Source organism: Schistocerca serialis, chromosome 3 (genome assembly GCF_023864345.2).
Source record: "Schistocerca serialis cubense isolate TAMUIC-IGC-003099 chromosome 3, iqSchSeri2.2, whole genome shotgun sequence".
Taxonomy (NCBI): Eukaryota; Metazoa; Arthropoda; class Insecta; order Orthoptera; family Acrididae; genus Schistocerca; species Schistocerca serialis.
This window is the reverse complement of record NC_064640.1, coordinates 212,287,377-212,308,661: the sequence shown is the minus strand read 5'-3', so window position 1 is coordinate 212,308,661 and position 21,285 is coordinate 212,287,377. Positions and strand designations below refer to the sequence as shown.

Genomic DNA, 21,285 nt, shown 5'->3' with positions numbered 1-21,285 from the left:
CCTCAGCATCACCCAACTTAATTCGACTGCATTCGATTATCCTACACATCTCATATATTTACTGCAGACTTCTATGTGGGACGTGTAAATTGATTGACACGAGGACAGTATCCTCTTAAAAGGTACGATACGCGCCGACGCACAAGAAGTGCTACAGTTTTAAAAACAATTTTGGTTTTATAAAATATTTTGAGAAAAGAATGTATTCTTACAGTAAAATTGGTCTATAAGCATATCATGCTGTTAAAAGTTTCACTTATCACTGACGCTCAACTGACGTGGCCTCGAGCATAATGAATCCGAAGCCAAGGATAGGTCGTTTTACCAAACGTCACGAATGATCCGCCGCTCGGGGAGCGAAACGACCGAGAGGCATGCAGCCTCAGCGGCAGCGGCAGCGGCAGAAGAGGAGGAAGAAGAAGAAAGTGCGCGGCCAGACGAAAGGAAACCCGCCCCTCCACGCGCGCATCCCCACTGTCCCACTTGGCGCGGACGAAAGTCAGTGGCGCGCCGTGCGCCGCAATGTCGCGCTAGGCCGCAGCCATGCCGCAGACCCGCCGCGCCGCGCTCCCTCTGCTGGCGCTGCTCGCCGCCGCCACGGCCGCCTCCGGCCTGCGCTTCCCGGACGCCGCCTCCGGGAACAGCCTCCGCCGGGAGATGGACGGCGACGCCAACGGCGTCGTCACGTCCGCCGGCGACGGCGGCCGCAGCCTCAGCGTCGAGGATTCCGAGCCCGTCAACTTCGCGGAGCCGGAGGACGAGGGGCGCGCGTCGGCGTCGGCGGCGGCGGCGACGTCGTTCGCCGGGCTGAGCAGGCGGCAGCAGGAGGAGCTGCTGGTGCGCGCGCTCTGGAGCCGCGCCGGCAATGCCTCCTCCTCGCAGGCCGTCACTGCGGACGACCCGCGCGGCTTCCAGGACGGCCTCGCCGACATGCTCGGCAAGAGTGAGTAGTAGTCAGAGCTATTTCTGTTCTTCCCGACAGACGCACCGGAAAGGGACACTCCTGGCCCACCACCTGAACTATCCTTTAAATGCGAGTTTGCAAAGGACGGGGCGTGAGTCGTGCTTGGGTAGCTCACTTGGTAGAGCACTTGCCCGCGAAAGGCAAAGGTCCCGAGTTCGAGTCTCGGTCCGGCACACAGTTTTAATCTGCCAGGAAGTTTCATATCGGCGCACACTCCGCTGCAGAGTGAAAATCTTCATTCTGGAAACATCCCCCAGGCTGTGGCTAAGCCATGTCTCCGCAATATCCTTTCTTTCAGGAGTGCTAGTTCTGCAAGGGTCGCAGGAGAGCTTCTGTAAAGTTTGGAAGGTAGCAGACGAGGTACTGGCAGAAGTAAAGCTGTGAGGAGGGGGCGTGAGTCGTGCTTCAGTAACTCACTTGGTAGAGCACTTGCTCGCGAAAGGCAAAGGTCCCGAGTTCGAGTCTCGGTCCGGCACACAGATTTAATCTGCCAGGAAGTTTCATATCGGCGCACACTCCGCTGCAGAGTGAAAATCTTCATTCTGGAAACATCCCCCAGGCTGTGGCTAAGCCATGTCTCCGCAATATCCTTTCTTTCAGGAGTGCTAGTTCTGCAAGGGTCGCAGGAGAGCTTCTGTAAAGTTTGGAAGGTAGGAGACGAGGTACTGGCAGAAGTAAAGCTGTGAGGAGGGGGCGTGAGTCGTGCTTGGGTAGCTTACTTGGTACAGCACTTGCCCGCGAAGGCATAGGTCCCGAGTTCGAGTCTCGGTCCGGCATACAGTTTTAATCTGCCAGGAAGTTTCAAGGAAGATTACTGTTCAACATCCCACAGACGACCAGGCCGTTAGAGACGAGGCACAAGCCCGGATTACTGTCCGCCTGGGCAGCTGCGCGTTGCGCACGGCGGATTGCTATCCGAAGAGGCCCGGATTCGATTCCCGGCCTGGTTGGAAGTTTTCTCAGCTCGGAGACTGTGTATTCTATTGCCCTTACATTGTCGTACTTGAGATTCCACTATTGATACGGCTGTATGGTCGCATCCCGAAAGCCAGTACATAAAAAAACGGATTAGGGAAAGATGGGGAAGGAAATCGGCCGTGTCATTTCAAAGGAACTATCCCAGCATTTGCTTTAAGGGGGTAGGACGTCAAACGGACCGACTTGGAGCAGGAGAGGCACCACAGGACATTTTAATTTCCACTGTCTATACTTTTACAAAAAAATTCATAAAACTTTGTCAGCATGACCAGGAAGGATTCAGAATTCACACACATAGCAGTGGAAGCTCGAAAACATAACGAAATAATTTTTTTACATGTGAAATTTCATCATTTTTTTCACTTACTAATGGCAGTATTTGTTGCTATAGGTACACTTTTCTTCATAAGTAGGAGAGATTCTGCGATGAATTGTGCACAGCGTACAAACCATACTTAAAGGTGTATGAAACTCTAAAATTTTCGAAATATATTAAAAACTGTGGTAAAAATTGAGGTAATTAACTATAAAATTTGTGTTTTTCCTAAACATGAAGTTTAAAATATAACAGTTCATTCGTTTTTTCATAAATTAAATAAATTCTAGAGTTTCATACACCTGTAAGTATGGTATGTATGATGTGCAAAAATCATCGAAGAATCTCTCTAACTTATGAAGAAAAGTGTACCTATAGCAACATATGCAGCCATAGTAAGTGAAAAAAATGGTGAAATTTCACACGTAAAAAAATTTATTTTGTTGTGTTTTCGAACTTCCACTGCAATGAATGTGAATCCTGAATCCTTCCTGGTGATGCTGACAAAGTATTATGAGTTTATTTGTAAAATTATAGACACTGGAAATTAAAATGTTCTGTGATGCCTCTCCTGCTCCAAGTCAGCCAGTCTGACTTTCTACCCCCCCTTAAGCGATTTAGGGAAATCAAGAAGAACCTAATTCTGGGTGGCTGGACGGGGTTTGAACTGTCGTCCTCTCAAATGCCAATCCAGTGTGCCAGCCCCACGCTCGGTGGAGAGTTTGCAGGACTAATTTAAGACCACAATCTTAACAAGAAACTGCTTAAACCTAACTGATCTAAGGACATCACACACATCTATGCCCGAGGCAGGATTCGAACCTTTATCCGCCGGCCGGTGTGGCTGTGCGGTTCTAGGCGCTTCAGTCGGCAACTGCGTGACCGCTACGGTCGCAGGTTCGAATCCTGCCTCGGGCGTGGATGTGTGTGTTGTCCTTAGGTTAGTTAGGTTTAAGTAGTTCTAAGTTCTAGGGGAGTGATGACCTCAGATGTTAAGTCCCATAACGCTCAGAGCAATTTGAACCATTTTTTTAAAACTTTTTAAGCATGCTTCTGTGAGATAGTTGTCATCTATCTTCAAGTGTCTGCTATTTGAGTCTTTTTAGCACCTCTGTGACACTCTCTCGTGTACCAAACAAATCTCTGACCATGTATGCTGCCCCTCTTTGTGTATGTTCACTATCCCCCCAGAGTTATATAAGGTGTAACGGGAATGAGAGTTAATATATTATATGTAATATCTTAATATGTACCCACATAAGTGTGTTGGTTGTTTTTTTCTCTGTGTTGAACAGTCTTCCCACAGACACGTCACAAACTTTACGACCTGATGCTTTCTGCATGGCCGTGCCTCAGCCACGAAGTGAACAACGCCTGTCCGTACAGACTAACTGTTTTGCGTCCACACATCCACACTTCCAACAGTTGAGCTGCTGCCCAGGGGGAAATAAACACTAAAGGCTTGCTCTTGCTACATGTACCCGGACGTACTACCCAACCTGAAAGGATATGATTTGTAATAGCTGCAATTATTGGCAGGAAAAAGAGATAAATACTGATATAATATTATTCACCACACCATCCTCAGTCACCAACAGAAATATCCGCACTTATGCCCATTACACTCTGTATTTGGTGTGGGTGCGAGACACAAACAGTGTTGTAGTTTGGACTACATTAGGTTTTGTCAACAATTTCCTTTGTTGACTTACTACATTTCTCCTGTATCGTACGAATGACTCAAAGGCTGTCATCTTCTTATCTACGAGGGCGTGCTGAAAAGTAATACCTCCGAATTTTTTATTCCAGTCTCAATAACGGATGAGATATAAAATGTCATTCATATTACTCGAACGACTTTCTCACTTCGCTGACGCAATTTGCAACACTCTGACTGTAAAGGGCTCCAAATTGTAGCGCATAACGTGGCGGTGTGTAACGTAACTATGCTGGCGCACGAGAAACGGTGTCCACCCTCTATCTTTAGCATGGTAACGTCAGACCACACACGAGCGCTGCAACATCTGCAGCAACCCGACGACTTGGACTCACTGTCATTGATAATCCTCTATACAGTGCCGACTTAGTCCCGTCCGATTTTTATGTGCTTCCAAAACTTAAAGAACACCTTAGAGGACTTCATTTTCATGGTAATGAAGTGGTGCAAGCAGAGGTGAGGCTATAGCTCCGACAATGAAGTCGAACATGCTACAGTGACGGCATCGACTAACGGGTTTTTCATTTGGAGCAAAGAGTCCGTGGCCAGGCTGAGTATGTTGAGAAATAAATATGTAGACATGAAGAATAAAGATGTAGAACGTTAATAAAGTTTGTTTTATTTAAAAAGGTTTAAGAGTTTTCACGCAAAAAAAGTCGGAGGCATTACTTTCCAGCCCGCCCTCGTACGGGAAGGCAAGCAAAACACAAACGGGTGCTTTTTACATTGCCAGAAGTGTAGCTGTGTTATGAAGAGATCTTTCACTTCTGACGACGAAGGCAGGAAATATAGCCAGTGTCTCGATGCAACAATCAAGGCGTTTGCCAGGAATGTTTTCCGGAACCCATGGGAAACGTACGAAGGTGACAGGAGTGAGATTTGAGCTACCCTGCAGAAATCTGCAGTAAATGACCGACTCTTAGACATGTCATTGTCAGACAGTAACACGTTGTTTATTTAATGTGAGTCTTCCTTTCTTTGTCTGGGAAACATTTTGTTTGAAGACAATTTTTTTTTTTTTTTTTTTTTTTTTTTCTCCACTCGCTGAATGACAGATTGCAAGGTCGACCGTAACATGCTCCGACGAATCGCTATCGTGAATTCCGGAAACTTTTCGCACGATATAGTAATATGTGGAAGCCATTTGCCTGCACAAAGTCTACGTTTATAGGTGCTTTGTTGTGTCTCTTTGATTTATTTGACGAGGAAATGAAGAATCGGCACAGTGCTGTAGTAAACGGGCAAGGGTTACTTCCTTCAACCACGGCCTGTCTGGCGTGTGCCCCAAATCCTAGCCTATTAGTCTGAGCAGAATGCAAAAGCTCCGACGCTGCACAACGAGCGATAGACACGTCTCAGTTATGAAGCGTAGTGGGACAGCCAAACTTCCAGCTCCTTCTTCCTTGTCCATGCCACGGCTGTGATTGCTGGATTTACGCAAAAGCCTGACAAATTTTACTCTCCCGAAAAACGAAAATCTTTTAGTGCAAAATGTTACTAACAAATCTTTTCACGTTTTGGCGTTAATGTATGCCCTAGGTAAGCAGTTTGTATACATTCCGTCATCTCTCCTCAAAACATATTGGTGTAACTAAATGATGGCTGTGCCTTATTTCTTCTGTTTTAAAGATGTTCCAGAATTGAATTTTACGTATTGTTTTATTGCTTAGCTAAATATTAGAGCAGAAAATATTTCTTTCTCATACCATAGATGCCGTTACCTGTGGTAGAGGTTTTCGTGTTATTATTCCACAACGTATTTTTTGGTCCGTTATAAGCATGTGCCACACAATAAAAATAGTTATTTGTGTCTTGATTGTTCAGAAAGCGCAATAAATTATGGGTAATGTATACTATGACTATATGGTGTGATAACCGTTTTTCTGTTGATCCGTTCTCGTGGTAGACTTCTACCGGATGCTGTTGTCAACTCCTGGTTCACAGGCATTGAGTGGAATTACACTGAACCCAGCGAAATACGAACATAAGAACTCCGTTTGTTCGCGTAGGATTGCTTGCCACTCGTCGAATATGGTACTGAAAGAAGTTACCCTACTCTCTCCTCGCCTTAATGCTCCGCTTGCAAAGCAATCTGTATTTCCCTCCGCTAGGTAAATTAACACAATTTCTCAGTCAGAGGTTTGGCTAAGTATTGTCAACACTTAAAGTTCATTGCTACTTGATAACGTTTCGGGAGTGCAATCGATCTACGTTTGCAACCACGAACCTGCCAGACATATTCAGGAGAGCCATATAACACGGCCAGATGCACCCCCGAAACATTATCAAGCATTCAGTGGGCTGGGGAAATCTCAAGAATCTGTTCGTTGTTGTTCACCCACTCACGAAGATTGCTGTGAATTACAGTTCCTTCAGTGGACAGTTAAACAGCATTTGTTTTATCTGTATACCTATTTGTGAAGTGCGTAATTACCATAATGCGTAAGGCATGTTGTTACTGTAACTTTCTTATGGTCTAAGTCGCAGTTTGTGAATGAATGAGGTTTATATTGGTGTATTTAAAACACATAGCTGAGAACTAAAGATTTCATAAAACGACGTAGTCAATTCGGTTGCAATCGCATGTTGTCTAGCAACAGTTTAAACGATAATAATAACACAGGTATTATATCACCGTTTCTGTTTTATAGGATAGTCTGCATGACAGTACAGTCAGAGCTGTTTATGAATAGCGCCATTTTTTGCAATAATAGTCCACCGAGATGTATGACCGGGTCCTCCATTCTCAGCACCCTTTCATACATGAAAATATATTGACGTCGGTTGCTCATTGTTATCCATAACAGAACAGCGCAAGTTCTCCACTAACCTAAAACGTGTCTGGACACAAAGCATATGCGAGCTATAAGCGGTACTTTTCCTACAGGTGATTTTTCTTTAAAAAGTAATACGTCTTTGAAAACGTGTTTGTCAGTATCTGTAGTTGTCGGCTACTTATAGTAGCATCACATAAAATTCTCTGTTGTTGTTTTTAGAGCAGGAATCGGTTTACAGCTAGTTGTCTACTTTTATAACCTTTTTCCCATTAGCATCGTTGCTTGCAAGCCCATGGTTTACTTAACTAGGTCTACAGTAATCGTTACAATGCGAGTGTATAGGTGTTACACTTTTCTTTACGATTCAATGGAACTTTTATCATCAGCACACTTCAGAAGTGACCATATTCATGCTCTTTCAGACATCTCGTTACGTTTTAATGCATATCAGTGTTGTAGTAGTCACATCGAAAAATTTCAGAAACATAATCACGCACAGCGTCAATGTTATTCCTCAGATGTACATACTTTTCTTGTTCCTGTATGTGATTTAAAATCAAGTTGTAATTCCATGAGTTCTTCAAGCAGCTGCCGTGTTTCTACGTAATATGAGAAATAAACTAGCGTCATCGCAATTCCCAGTGCTGCGCCGAGCCAAAACCAGCCACCTCCGACCTCTAGTTCAAATCTGAAACTGTTCAGCGCGAGTCCCTCTAAGTCCAGTTTCGTTTTGATCCACTATGTTAGCTACAAGTTGTAGAGGCTACGTCATCTATTTGCTCAGTCGAGCAGGTTTCTGCTGTTCAGAGAGAACCGCAGGTGCACGTGGATGATTGGATTTCACTGCGGGTAGCGACTTTTACACGTGTCATTCAAACCTCGGTGCCTCTGTCATGGGAGATCGCTGACGCCGTTATCACACGTAGCTACGTTGTCGTATGCCACCTATGGCGACGTGTAAACTCATTAAACAGCTTTTCGTCCGGTAATCTCCCACAGTGTCACTAGTTTGTAAAAATTCTAATCCTTAAGAGCGTATTTTATTGATTACGAAGTGTGCAGCTTTCGTTCTGTTTCGCAATTGTGTCTTTCTTGACGCAACATTTTACTAAATGTTACCAAAGTAACAGTAGTAAGAAACTCAATCTTCATGGTTTTCACACTTATATATGTAATTATTCTAGCACGAAGTGGTAGAGGAATCCATTTATGTCATATTTATTTTCGCATATAAACCTATACAGAGAGTGGTGTCTTAACCACAATTAAGCATTCAGTACCACATAAGAATATCAAACGAATTTTGTTGGCTTTCTGGTATGAATGATTTTAGTGTTCGTAGCGTCCTAGAGGGGTTTCAGGATACAAAGTCATCGTTGAAAGCTCCTCCACAAGTAAGTAAGGCTCTGTACCGCTTATTACAGATAGTGTGAAGTAGCATTTTACTGTATTCGGAACTACTACCTTAACTGTTTTCTTCTGGAGGCGCTTTCAGTGGCACCTCACGTCCAACATGAACCATCGTATCTAAGATTAGTGGTACTTTTACTATTTGATTTAGAGAAACGCAGGGCCACTCTCGCTCGGCATTGTTCCAAATTGCTACCTATTTTGGTGCTTGTGATATTTCCTTTAACGATTGGCTGCCATCCTACCAGTTGCTGCCGAGAACGTGTAGGCCTCACGACAGCTGCAACTGTTCGTTTCTAGCGTTCAGAATTTTACAGACTAGGAGATGCAAATAACTGAAAAGAGGGTAGAGCGCAGCAAAGCAAGGGAATCTGGAGCGCAGTCTAGAATCTGGAACATCCGTAGTACTGATGACGTGCTGTTCTAGCGGCGAGGCTGCACATGCTACTGGAAATGACTCGATTAAGACATTTTTCTGCTGACAGACGACGGCAAATGAGTTCAGAAACTGTTCAAATTTCGGTACGATACAGTCTGATGTTTATAGAAATATTAGAACTGGCATCATATTGGTATGGATGCCTACCCTAAACCCGACTCAGAATATTATGCAAAGCCGTGGGTTTGTATAAACAAGTAAACAAAAAAAAAAGTCTCTGGCCGCTTCACACTTTATTTGTTGTAATATTGGCGCTCTGTTACTTGCGACTGTCACAACTTGAGGAAAAGGAATGGTCACAGAACAGATTTTCTGCTTGTTGTTATATTAATATTGCAATTATTTAGTCATATAGCTCACTGTATAATATTACAGATGTTTAAAAGAATATGCTGATGTAACCCAGATCATGAGTTGGAGCCTGAAATATTCATCTCATATTTTAACGTAATAGCCGAGTAAAGAGCAGAATTTATTTTACGAGAAATGTGTTTTCCGTTACCTGTACCATAATGGAGCACTTTTGTTGAAGTATACTTATTGCTGCTGTTATTCCCCACACAGAATCGGATGACATAATTATTGACAACAAATGAATCCTTCAAAATACTGCTCCCACTCGTCCTGCTTTCACAGTAAGGTTTCCCAGTCGCAGCAGTAACTCCAGAAAACTGCAGAACAGTGCTGTTACGATACGTTAGACTTTAAAAATCCATATTTTTATTGCCTTTCTCTGATTTTTTGTCAGTTTGGCGGTGTGCCTCAGCTGACTGTGCGTCTTTCGTTTTAGTCGTATTATCACTGACCCTTGGTACTCCAACTGTTTTATTGAGCACTTTCAGTCATAAGTCAGCATCGATTGCTTATCTCGGTTCCAAACAGAAAGTTATTGCTTCACTACAATGGGCTAAAATGTTACAAATGTGTAGGACTCTGATGATTTAAGTCTTAGATCGGTTTTGTACACTTTTTCTGCACACGGAAAACCTCTATTCCGAACTGCAATACCAGAATTCGATCTCTACCATGTGGCAAAGGAATTAGTTGTTTTCTTCTACCGTTCATACGAGTAATACGAAAATTTTGTAATCTAAAATGGCATCACCTGCAAGAAACACAAATCGTTTGGACGCGAATATCAGTAGACTAGCCGTCGTAAATGACGAGAAACTGAAAATGATTGCAGTCAATGAAAAAGAAGAACAACGCGTTCTCCTCACTTTCAGCTGTAACGAGTAAAGGGTTATATGACCTTAATTCCACACAGATCAGTGTCTGTTGAGAACCACAGCGATTCAGGTTTAGTCATAATGCAAGCGTATCTCTTCGGACAACCGCTAACAATTCATTCATCATAAGTGGTTGACGTAACAGATTGTCCGCCTCCGCTAACTTTCCTGAGATTTAGAACATCAACTGGAACATCCTCAGCGAACAAATAAAAGAAAAACCAACAATAAATCCTCCTGAAATGTCAACTTATCCGTAGTGTTTTTGCAGTCATACAGTATTGGACTTTTAGTAAAATGAAATTTCCTGAAACATTAAAACTGTTTCTGGGAGTGACCTGCAGACAATTATCCATATGAGCAGAATTTGCGAGGATCCTCTAAGATTCAATCGCTGTCTTGTTCTCCAAATCTTAATGAAGCTGTCTAGCGCAATCGTTTGACTACAGAAATATTTTCAGAGCCTAGGGAACCGAGCGAGTTGTTGCAGCGGTTAACTGGTCGCTCACTCAGGATAAGCAGGATTCATATCCCCGTACCTCCATCCTGATGTCGGTTTTCCGGGGTTTCTCAGAACAGATTAAAACAAATTTCAGGATTTTCATTTCAAAATAATGCGTTAGATTTCCTCTCCTTCTTGAACTTGCAGAAGGTGTGCAAGGGACGCTAAACACTAGCTATCTCTATTTTTACTTTTTAAATCTAGATGCACCACCAACTGCTTTGTATACAGGCTGTCTGCAAACTCCATTTACGGACTCCTAGGAGTTATAGAGGGAACTTTGTGTGGAGTCCACTTCTAGTTCTGGTATACTACGAGGGAATTCAGAAATAATCGTTATAACATCAACTGAATTTTCCGTCAGTCCTTGGCAGACCATGGTACTAATATCAAATAAAAACGCTTCCTAATGATCTACAAAATGATATTTATTTAATCGCGATAAGGGTTTGGCTCCTAAGACCATCTTCATTTGACAACTGACAGTCGCAAACTCAGATAAGGGTAATGTATGACTTGCATAGATATTACTTGTACAAAAGATACAAAAACGACTTAGAGTGTTTACACAGAAAAACATTGCATTTTTTATCACATAGAATTAACTGCATTAACTAAAAATAGGGGGAAACAAAGGTATTACGTGGAGATACATTTAACAATTTATAAGAAATAAGATGAATTTACAATTCGAATTTAGTATTTGTAACGAGAACCTAATTTAACAAAGGGAGAAAAAGGATACGACGTCATATGAATGGTTTTCCTTTAAAAGTAGATCAGCAATGGTTGAAGGAACATTCTGCCTTTGCTGATCAACTTTCATGTAATGCAGAATGTGAAGTCTTGCACTCTGTTATGAAAACCACAATAATGACCCTGCTGGAAATCAAGAAATACGTGAGACAGAATACCAGTTTACGTACTAAATGACCAGACTCAGTTTCCTTTCTCCCATTTGTTAAATGAACTTCTTGTTACAAATACTAGATTCAAATTGTAAATTTATCTTAATTTTCATTAGTTAAATCTACCTCCACATAAAAACTTTAGTTCCCCTTTCTATTTAATGTATTACTATGTGACAAAAATGTAATGTTTTCCTACGTAAGCACTCTAAGTCATTTTCGTGTCTTCCGTACTAGTAATATCTGTGTAAGTCACACATCATTTTTATCTGCGTTTGCAACATTCAACTGTGATCTGAAAATGGTCTAAGAAGACGAAAGCCCATTGGCGACCAAATAAATATAATTGTGCAGAACATAGTGTTTTTTTCCATTTACTATTAATAATCATTATAAACATATAATTTATACTGAACGCTTTGTGATTCCGATACATCGTTTTCAAGTCCTTAATTTGATGATAACTATACAAACAGCAATACTAGTTCAATAATGGTTCTGTATTTTTACGTATTTCATATTTTATGCTCTTATTTTTATGATACGTAGTCTTTTCCGAAGGTGAAGGAAGAAGGCTAATTCAGCAGAATGATTTTCAGAGCTTTCCACTTCAGTGTTAAAAACTTTTATAGCATCAGTTTTCATTCTATTTTTATTAGGACCGTAAGTGTCACTGATAACTGAATGACTACGGAAACGTCACTCCACCCATCTCACTGAGTTGATAGCAACATAAATCCCATTTACGCTCAATTTTATTTCAAAGAGCTATATTTTTCCTGTATTTTTGGATAAAAATATATTCGAGAATGCTACACAGAATCTGATCTTGGAGTGTATCATCATACTTTGGTTTTGTGTGGCAGCATACATTTAAAATAGTGGGTGTTTTCCTCAAGAATATAACGACGGATTTAATATTTTTCTTTTGCCAATAATGATCTGACGCAGTAATGAGTTCGATATCGACTGTACTTTAATGGCGACAAGAGAGTGCGTGTGAGTAACATAAGCTGTATAATAGAATACACCACTACGACATTCAGAATCGTCCAGAAACAACCAGAAAGTTAACTTTATTCTGATATTAAGTTGTTACGTGAAGAGTGGCATTCATTTTCCTGGAATGTTACAGCTTCACGTGTTAACGTAGGAAGTTGCAACCCTCTTGTATTAAGGCCAATTGATTTCACTCCTGTCCTCCTTAACTCATGTCTTTGTAATAATTTTCTTAATGATAAAGAACTTTATGCTGTTTCTTATCGTCAGAACAGTAAAAGTCAACAAGATTAAAAATGGATGACGTTCTTGTAACGTGTAACGCTTAGGATGCGTGTGATCGAGTGAGGGGTTGTAGTGATTAACTTATTGGATTAAATCTCCGTCCGGCCATCCAGATATAGATTATCCGTGGTTTCTTAAATCGATTAAGAAGAATTCCGAAGCTGTTCATGATCCTTGTACAGCATGAGCTTGTGCTCTGTTGCTAATGACTTGTTGTCGACGGATGGGTGAGCCATAATCTTTATTCTTCTTTCTTCTTTACTTCTTATTTCTGTGGGTGTATTTGACTTTCATTAAGAGCACGATGTGCACTTCCTTGCCTCGTTAGAACCGCTGCCTTAGTGAGTGGAGGCTTCCTTTTACTTTCAACGCTGCCTGAATTCGGTTAGATGCAAATTTAATTAACGTTAAGAACGCTTTACTCTCGGTTTTGGACGACATAGGAGGTAAGAAAACAAACAAGAGTCAGCGGACTTCAGAGCGTCATACCCACAATAGTACCAGGTATGTCATTTCCCCTTTCCATTTTCTACATTTTCCTCATTACCTTCGAATAGCGTTTTGTTTTCGTCCGTTGTGGCAATGAACAGTTATTTGACATAGAACTACATCCCGTATATTTAGATTATTCACAGAAGTTTTGTTTACCTAAAGAACGTTAAAAGTCGGATGAAAAAGATGCAATAATTTGCAAACAATCTGTAGTCGTGTAGCAAGGAAAGTTTCTGTTAGTCCTTCTACAGCATTCGTTACCTATTCAAATTACTTTGCTCACTGTTATGCTATGTGGCATCTCACTGGGAGTAAATGAATTTCATTCCTTCAGTTCACAAATGAAGAACAAATATACTGTTCCCAATTATTTCATCGTATGTTAGATAACATACATAATGTTAGGAAAATCAAGTTCCACAAACTGTGAAATATACTGAAAAATTGGCACATGAAATTGAAAATCGCTAATCTGTTTTATTGATGAAAACACTGCATTCTGTTGCACTAACTTCTACTCTACGATCTCAGTGTAATTCGTATGCAGCAAGGAGGCAGTAATGCGGGAAATACACTCTGGTAAAGCACTGGACTCATATCCGAAAGAATGCCAATTCATGTCCCAATTCAGCTATCGACATTAACTTTTTCCATCCTGACAAACCGCATATGCAAAAAAACGGAACGATTCCCTCGGTAACACAACCGCAACGCAAACCAAACTCCTCATCTCCTTTCACGTCCGATGACATCACTGGCAACGGCATGCAGTGGCTTCAAATCCCAATGGCTGAAATGAGGCCCAAATAAAGTAATCAGCTAGTAATAAACATAACCACGAATGGGAAACATTATCCATGTCCCACACAACAATTCTAATACATAAAATTCCCTCGAGCTTCCGACAGTGCAACTGGTTTAAAATCCTCGAGCTTTCGGCCGAGTACTCCTCGGCCATCCTCAAGTGGTGACCATCTTTTTTTTCTTTATTGTTATTTCAGTTCCGCACATCGGGAGCGGGCTGACAGCGGACGCGGACTAAAGCTGCTCTTCATCCAAACGTTACAAAAACAATGGCTAAAACATATAAATGGTGTCAGGGGAATGATGAGTTGCTAGATAGGACATATCGTCAGCACATTGCAAGAGGAGTTACGTCGGGGATGGCGGCTTGGGAATGTCTGCAGTGTACGGTGTGTCTTTTGGTTGCTCTTACCGTCCTTATAGAGCCGCGCAGCCTTCTGTGACGTCACTGGTGTTCGCTCGAAGCCTACGAGAAAAACAGGCCGGGGAGCGTTTGTCACGAAGGTAGGCCGAGCTGGCTCGCTCGCTCAACAGCAAACAAACTGCGTTTGTACACCTGTTAACTCGTAACTGCATGTGTATGTACAAACGATAATTTCATCTTCTACTGGAATCCACTATTTATGGAGTCTTGCTGTTATTAGTCATACAATGATAAGAAGTCCATAGGCCTCCTAATTATTTGTTACGGCTGTACTGTGGTAGAACAAAATAAAAATCATGCTAAAATGATTATCATTTGTGTAAGGCATGACGTCCTGTATGAAATGAAGACAATTATGCAAAAGAGACTAAATGCAATAAAGAACTCGTTGTATCATTTATGTCAAGAGCTGATCTTAAATTTTGTCGTACTACTAGTAATCAGTAAGATTGTTGTGGGTTGATTTAAAAGCCATACAGCTAGAAACTTTGTTCAGTTTCGTTTAGCACAGAGTTGCAGTTACGGGGTTTTAGATGGTAACAAAGTGAACCCAGTAGAATCTTGAGCTGAGGGAAACGTAAATCTGTTTCCTCTATGTGAACATTTTTATACAACTGGTAAGCCCTTCTAATGTTATTTATAGCAGAGATAATGTAAAACCTCTTTATTTTTATAATGACTAACTTATTTTTGGTGGTGATAGCATAATTGTCTGATAGTGAAACCAAGACTGCCAATAATCCAAAGAAAATCTACTTCAAAAATTTCAAGAATGGATCTTCAACGAAATAACTAGGATAGTTAGGAAGCTACTACATTTCCTACATACTTCACTCGTACAGATTGTGAAAATATCATTACACTGATAACAAATCGAGCAAATACCTATAATCTGTTATTGTTACCACTCTAAGAATGGTGTGAACATCCAAACATTGGAAAGTGATCTCTGCCACGCACATTACAATGAGACACAGAGTATGGACGTAATTAATACACTGAGACCACTTGCCTTCTAGTACCGCACCACAGGAGAACATGATACTGTGTGCTTCACGGACACACAGATCCACAGGCAAAGGACGAGGATGAACAGATACTCTGAAGGTGTGATATAGTTCACTTGTACGCTGAAAATTTTAGAGGTTAAAGTGAAAATAGCAAATCGTAGCTAGGCGGAAAAGTAAGTGTGGCTAGTCCTGTTACAAAAATTCAGGTAAAGTATCAGCCTGGCGCTAAACTCGACGAACACTTTGTCTTCTCTTGATGGAACATAATATCTACTTTGAAGCAGACTGAAATTCACTGACAAGCGCCACACTGCTACTCATCATTAATCATACACGCAATAGTCGTATGCCACTGAGCCATAACACAGTCCAGGATTGATAAGGACATTTAAAAAATATTCCAGTCTTTTGCAAAACTATATACATCATCCTGCTGACGCGTGAAGCGGAAGCTGCGTATTGTGGATTTTTGCTGTGAATGGTGGAGTGAAATTGTACGATTGACACTGAACGTATATGACATTCTATAACATATTCCTATGTAGACAAAACATTATGCCATATCTCATACAATCACGAAATCTATTTGAAACGAGAACCTCATTTTGTTTCCTGAATTCTGTATGATGGTTCAAATGGCTCAGAGCACTATGGGACTTAACATCTCAGGTCATCAGTCCCCTAGAACTTACAACTACTTAAACCTAACTAACCTAAGGACATCACACACATCCATGCCCGAGGCAGGATTCGAACCTGCGACCATAGCGGTCGCCCGGCTCCAGACTGAAGCGCCTAGAACCGCTCGGCCAAACGATCTGCTCTATATGATCATTTGGTTGTGATGTGAGCAATATTCGCAAAATAAATTACTTATTTTACCCCTAACTTACATCTGCAGATTTTTGTAGAGAAACATCACACTTACTCATGATACAATCGTCTTCGGAGATGTGAGACAACCTTCATTGTGAAGCAATAGTTCTTCTGGGCCTTAACACGAAATTGTAGCAACCGTGATTTAAAGACGTCAACGTCACTATAATTTTCTCTGCATCTAGCGTATAGCAGCATCGGTTGGGTGAACTCAGAGATTTCTTTATTACATGAGATGAGTTGCATATCTATAGGAGAAATGTTTTCCAACAGATTATATATCTGCATCGCTACACATTTACATTAGGAACTGTTTATCTCCTAACGGAGACTACATGTTTTAAACAGGAATAGCTTGAGACGTTTCTGGCTGTCCGAAATTACTCGCCATACATAGTAGTGTTGGGCCGTAACGAGGCGACGGCGTTATTTCAGCGCTCCACATCCCGAGTCACCTTAATTACTCCGGACGCTCGCTTCCTGCTTCTTGCTCTCTCGTCCTGCTTACGACAGCACCTCGCCCATTCTCGGGCGCATCTCTGATATGGACCAATAACACGAGGTAATGAGCACTACGCGCGAGCCTTGGAAATACGTTTTCCTTAAAGATCTCCTCCACGGCACCGTTTGATCTAATGTCAATCCTTCTTCATTCTTGACGAGGCTTACGGGAGATACGAGTGTGACAGATGACACAGATTAAAGTAGTGGTGTGGCTGCGCCCCAGCGGTTGCTCCGGATACTAACTTTGGCCCGGAGCACCAGCGGGAGGAAGAAACTTGTGTTGGACTACCCCCGCAGCCACTGCTGCCAATTTCTGACTCTCACCACCATTTCACTACTTTTCATCATCAACATCATCATTATTATTATATACATTTTCGGGTTAGACATCTTTGCCTGTTCCTAAACCTAGCAATTTAAAGATGATGGCACCATCTTCTTCGTGGTCGTACTAATCTTTCGTCGTTGGGTCTGTAGTCATAAGATTGCCTCGGTATGCGGGTTTGAACTATACGTGATAAATGGCAATATCGTTCCTTTCTATACTGCTGCATCTTTTCTGTTACTCCTATAACATGGAGCTCCACTCCTATCTTACTCTTCCTCTTATGATCTTCTAATTTATATCCTAGAAGTCTCATTTCTGTCGCTTCAGTTATTTTTAAATGTTTTGTCATTGAAGTCCATACTTCAGAGGCATAGAGCAGCAAATGTACAAGAATAGCATTATAGAATTTCAATATTGTCTCCTTTTATTCAGGAGTGTTTTTTTACTCGTACATGACATGTGTATGAACCTTTGTAGTTCCTTTGCAGGTTCAATATCATAAGCGTAAGATGTATCACTGCCCAGATAGCTGAATATATGTACTTCTTTCAGTATGTTATATGGTTAGGGACCATGCAGCTCGTTGTAGGATGCCTACCGTATCACGAGTATAACCCGGTCAACTACAGAAAGAGTGAGTTAAATACCATACGTCTCTATGGGCAGGAATCTTCCATTTTCTTTGAGGGTTTATTGACAATGTTACTTACACATTTGTTAAATAAAGTGGTTGCTAAAGGCCACCCTTGGCTGACTCCGTGTGTGATTCTTCTCATTCCTGTACTAATGGTTAAGCCGTCGCGTATCTTGATATTGTTGTCAGCATATGAACTGTGAATTGACCTTAAAACTCTGAGGAATGCCATACTCTATTAAAATTTCCCATAACATACTGCTAGCATGAACTTAATTAGTTCATAGTCAGCATTATTTACTCAAATTGCCAATTCACGTAAATCGTGTAAATATTCTTTGTAGTATTAAAATTGCTATTTCTTAGGAAACTGTGATGTAAAAAAAGGTACTGTTTGTGTGAAACACAGGTCAAATGTAAGAGAGATCAGGGCAAATAAATAAATAAATTAATTAAAAATTAACTTATACCTCCCCATCTGGACGGAGGTCTTTTTATAATCCACAAAAGCCGTATACTTCGGGACTTTAAATTCTCTGTGCTTTTCTATTATCTGCTTTACAGAGAAAAATCAATCTATATCTGAGTCTGTCAGCCTTCTTCATCGACACCACTCTTCCACCATAGATTTATAAAGTTTAGAAGTCCAACCTTAAGATTTTCGTGTGCGTATCTAATAAGCTCCGAATTTATTTGGTCTTGTCCTGGGCACTTTCCATTTTTCATAGACCTGTTGCACTTTCCAGTTTTTCCAAGGAGATTGGATGTACGTTTAAATCTGATTGAGCAGTTACAATATTTAGTTCGTTCCCTGTCCACAAGTTTCGGAACTGGGTTAACGACGTTTCATCGGAGATATTATTCCACAGTATTTTTTCCTCTTTACCGAGAGATTTTATTATTTTATAAGCTTTTATTTGTCTGCTAAGGACACAGCATTTTGAATTTCCAAGGGACGACCTCCCAACTCTGTTTTCGTTTGCATTAGGAAATAATAATGCCTTTCTTCGGAAATTAGGCACTCCGTGTTAAATCAAATATTAAATACGCTTAGGTGAATGTAGTTTGGACGTTAAAGGTTGGCGTTTCCTGGGGACAAGGTGATCTGGAATGCGTCTAATCATTTTCATGAAACTAATTAAGTAACGATTTGAACAAAGAAAATACGTCACTGTCATACATCTCTATTGTCGAATGTAGAAACCAGACTGAGCTTACCAGTAATTCTTTTTTTAGACCAAATTGAAGGCAACTGTTAGCTGTCTCATGTAAATTGTTGTTATATCTTCGTTTCATTATATGACCAGGCCCTATAACTATTGTCTTCAATCTTTTAACTAGTAATTTCAACTTTCTGATACGAAAGGTACGCCTTTTTGCTGGATAGATACTCCCATTAATCCATTCAGGGTGATTATCTTTATGCGCTTTATATATAACTCTCATATTACAAGCAGATATAACTCGATAAACAGTCCTTCAGCAGAAATTACACTATCGCCTGTGTGAATGCAGAGCCACATGTGAAGTAAAGATGTTGTAGGACGGAAAGAAATTAAACCCCTTGTCTTCAGATGTGTCATTAAAAGTGTGCAGGTTGCAAAGAAAGTTAAAAATTTAGGAATCTTATATTATCGTAAATATTGCTCCTTTATACACTGGGAATGTCCCGACAAATGTTGGCTTCAAAGTTAGATCTACACGAGTACGTAGAAGCATGGGAATAACTTTGCTGACAAGTACGTCCAGTCAAAAGTCGACCTTCTATATCGTTGATAGGCACAAAGAGGCAAACTTTATTCAAACTTTGATAAATGTGTTGACGTTTTTCCCTCTTAAACCTATAAAGAAAAACTTTTAGTAGTATACTATGAATCGGATCGACGATGTAGATAATGTTCCAATTTTCACCAACTTAAGCGCACGGGAAATTACAACGCAGTATTCGGATTGCGTCTTAGGAACACAAAAAGAAGAGGCAAGAACGACGAAAGTATGGGATTTAACGTCCGACTGACAAAGTGATCGTTAGAAGGAAGGAAGATTGGGTTAAACGTACCGTCGACATCGCAGTCATTAGAGACGGAGCACAAGCTCTGATTGTGTCAAGGATGGTGAAGGAAATCGGCCGTGCCCTTTCAAAGGAACCATCCCAGCATAAAGCGGTCTTTAAAGACGGAGTACGGGCTATTACTTGTTAACGTACCCTTTTCAAAGGAACTATTTCTGAATCTTCCTTAACTGATTTATACAAACCGTGGAAACCCTAAATATGGAAGGGTGGTCGAGATTTTAATCCTTGCTTTTCCCTATTTCGAGCGCAATGCCTCAACCACAACACCTCCACTGATAGTGGTAATAAGTAACCGATTTCTTATTGCAACATTGAAATTATATTTTCTTCGCGCCTTACGCAACCATTGGTGAGAAGAACACTTTAATGAACTTCATAGTCTCTGTTGCATTTGGCAAGAGGAATATTTGTAGACTACGAGGGCGGGCTGAATTTCTTAAGTGAAAACTTTTAATGCTTTTTAAATAAAACAAACATCATAAACATTCTGCATCTTTATTCTTCATGTCTACATATTTACGCAAGTGATGAGACATCTGCAACAAACCGACGCCTTGGGTCCACTGTCATCGACCATCCTCCGAACAGTCCCGACTTGGTCCCATCCGACTTTCATCTGTTTCTAAAACTTAAAGAACATCTTCGAGGACTTCACCTTGATAGTGATGAATCGGTGTAAGCAGAGATGAAGTCGTGATTTCGTCAACAAAGTCAAACATTCTACAGTGATGGTATCGTCTCTCGTCGGGAGAAATGTGTTCGTCGCTAAGGTGGCTATGTTGATAAATAAATATGTACACATGAAGAATAAAGATGTAGAATATTAATTACGTTTGTTTTATTTAGAAAGCTTTGCTGTAAGAGTTTTCACATAAAAACTCTTGGGGGCGTTACTTTTCAGCACGCTTCAATGAAGGGGAAGGAAATTGGCTGTGTTCTTTGAAATTAACCATCCCAGTATTTGTCCGAAGAGGTTTTTGGGAAATGACGAAAACCCTAAATCTGGAAGGCTGGACGTGGATTTGAACCTCCTGAATACGAGTCCAGTGTGCTAACAACGGTGCCATCTCGCTCGTTCCTAAACGTATGAACAAAATAAAAACAAAAACAATAAAGACAAAAAGAAGAAAGAAGCGACGAATGAAAATTATATACAGTTACATTAAGAGATAGTATATCATTTTACAAACAAGCCAAATGTTTAGCTGAATCAAAAACGTGCACCTGCATATCTAAAGTAAAGTTCAATGGGATAAATGAACCAGAGTCAAAGGTTCGGATTCCTCGTTAGAAAGATTTATTTCATTGCATAAATAGGCGCAATTCATGAACAAAATGTAACTGTTTACTATAGATGCCTGTCATTACTGTTTTTGGTAGTGTTGATGGTAACGATAAGAAAGATAAGGGAGAGGAAGAAATCTAATGCCGGATCATACGCAAGTGATCTCGAATAACACGCAGGGAGCCCGGAAGTTACCATCATCATTCGACGGATGAATCATTATCAATAATCTCACATAGCCTCTCTCCCTGAGCCATTACTGAAAGGTTCAGGATATTGTTCGCCGTCTTTTCTCCAATTGCCTGCGAAGTACCAGTGCTGAAATTTTCT

The 21,285-nt window shown here is 40.9% G+C and overlaps 1 protein-coding gene across 2 annotated transcripts in view; it reads left to right on the top strand.

Annotated features, from left to right (window-relative positions):
* The window catches only part of LOC126471570 (serine proteinase stubble-like), a 368,010-nt gene that overhangs the window by 188,527 nt on the left and 158,198 nt on the right, over positions 1-21,285 (top strand). The window contains exon 1 of one of the 2 annotated variants that reach the window (XM_050099796.1): positions 811-943. The exons of the other annotated variant lie outside the window; for it this stretch is intronic. Coding sequence (XP_049955753.1) covers positions 931-943 — 13 coding nt within the window. The 5' untranslated portion in view covers positions 811-930. Of the gene's footprint in view, positions 1-810; positions 944-21,285 lie in introns of those variants that run through there. 2 annotated transcript variants of the gene reach the window in all.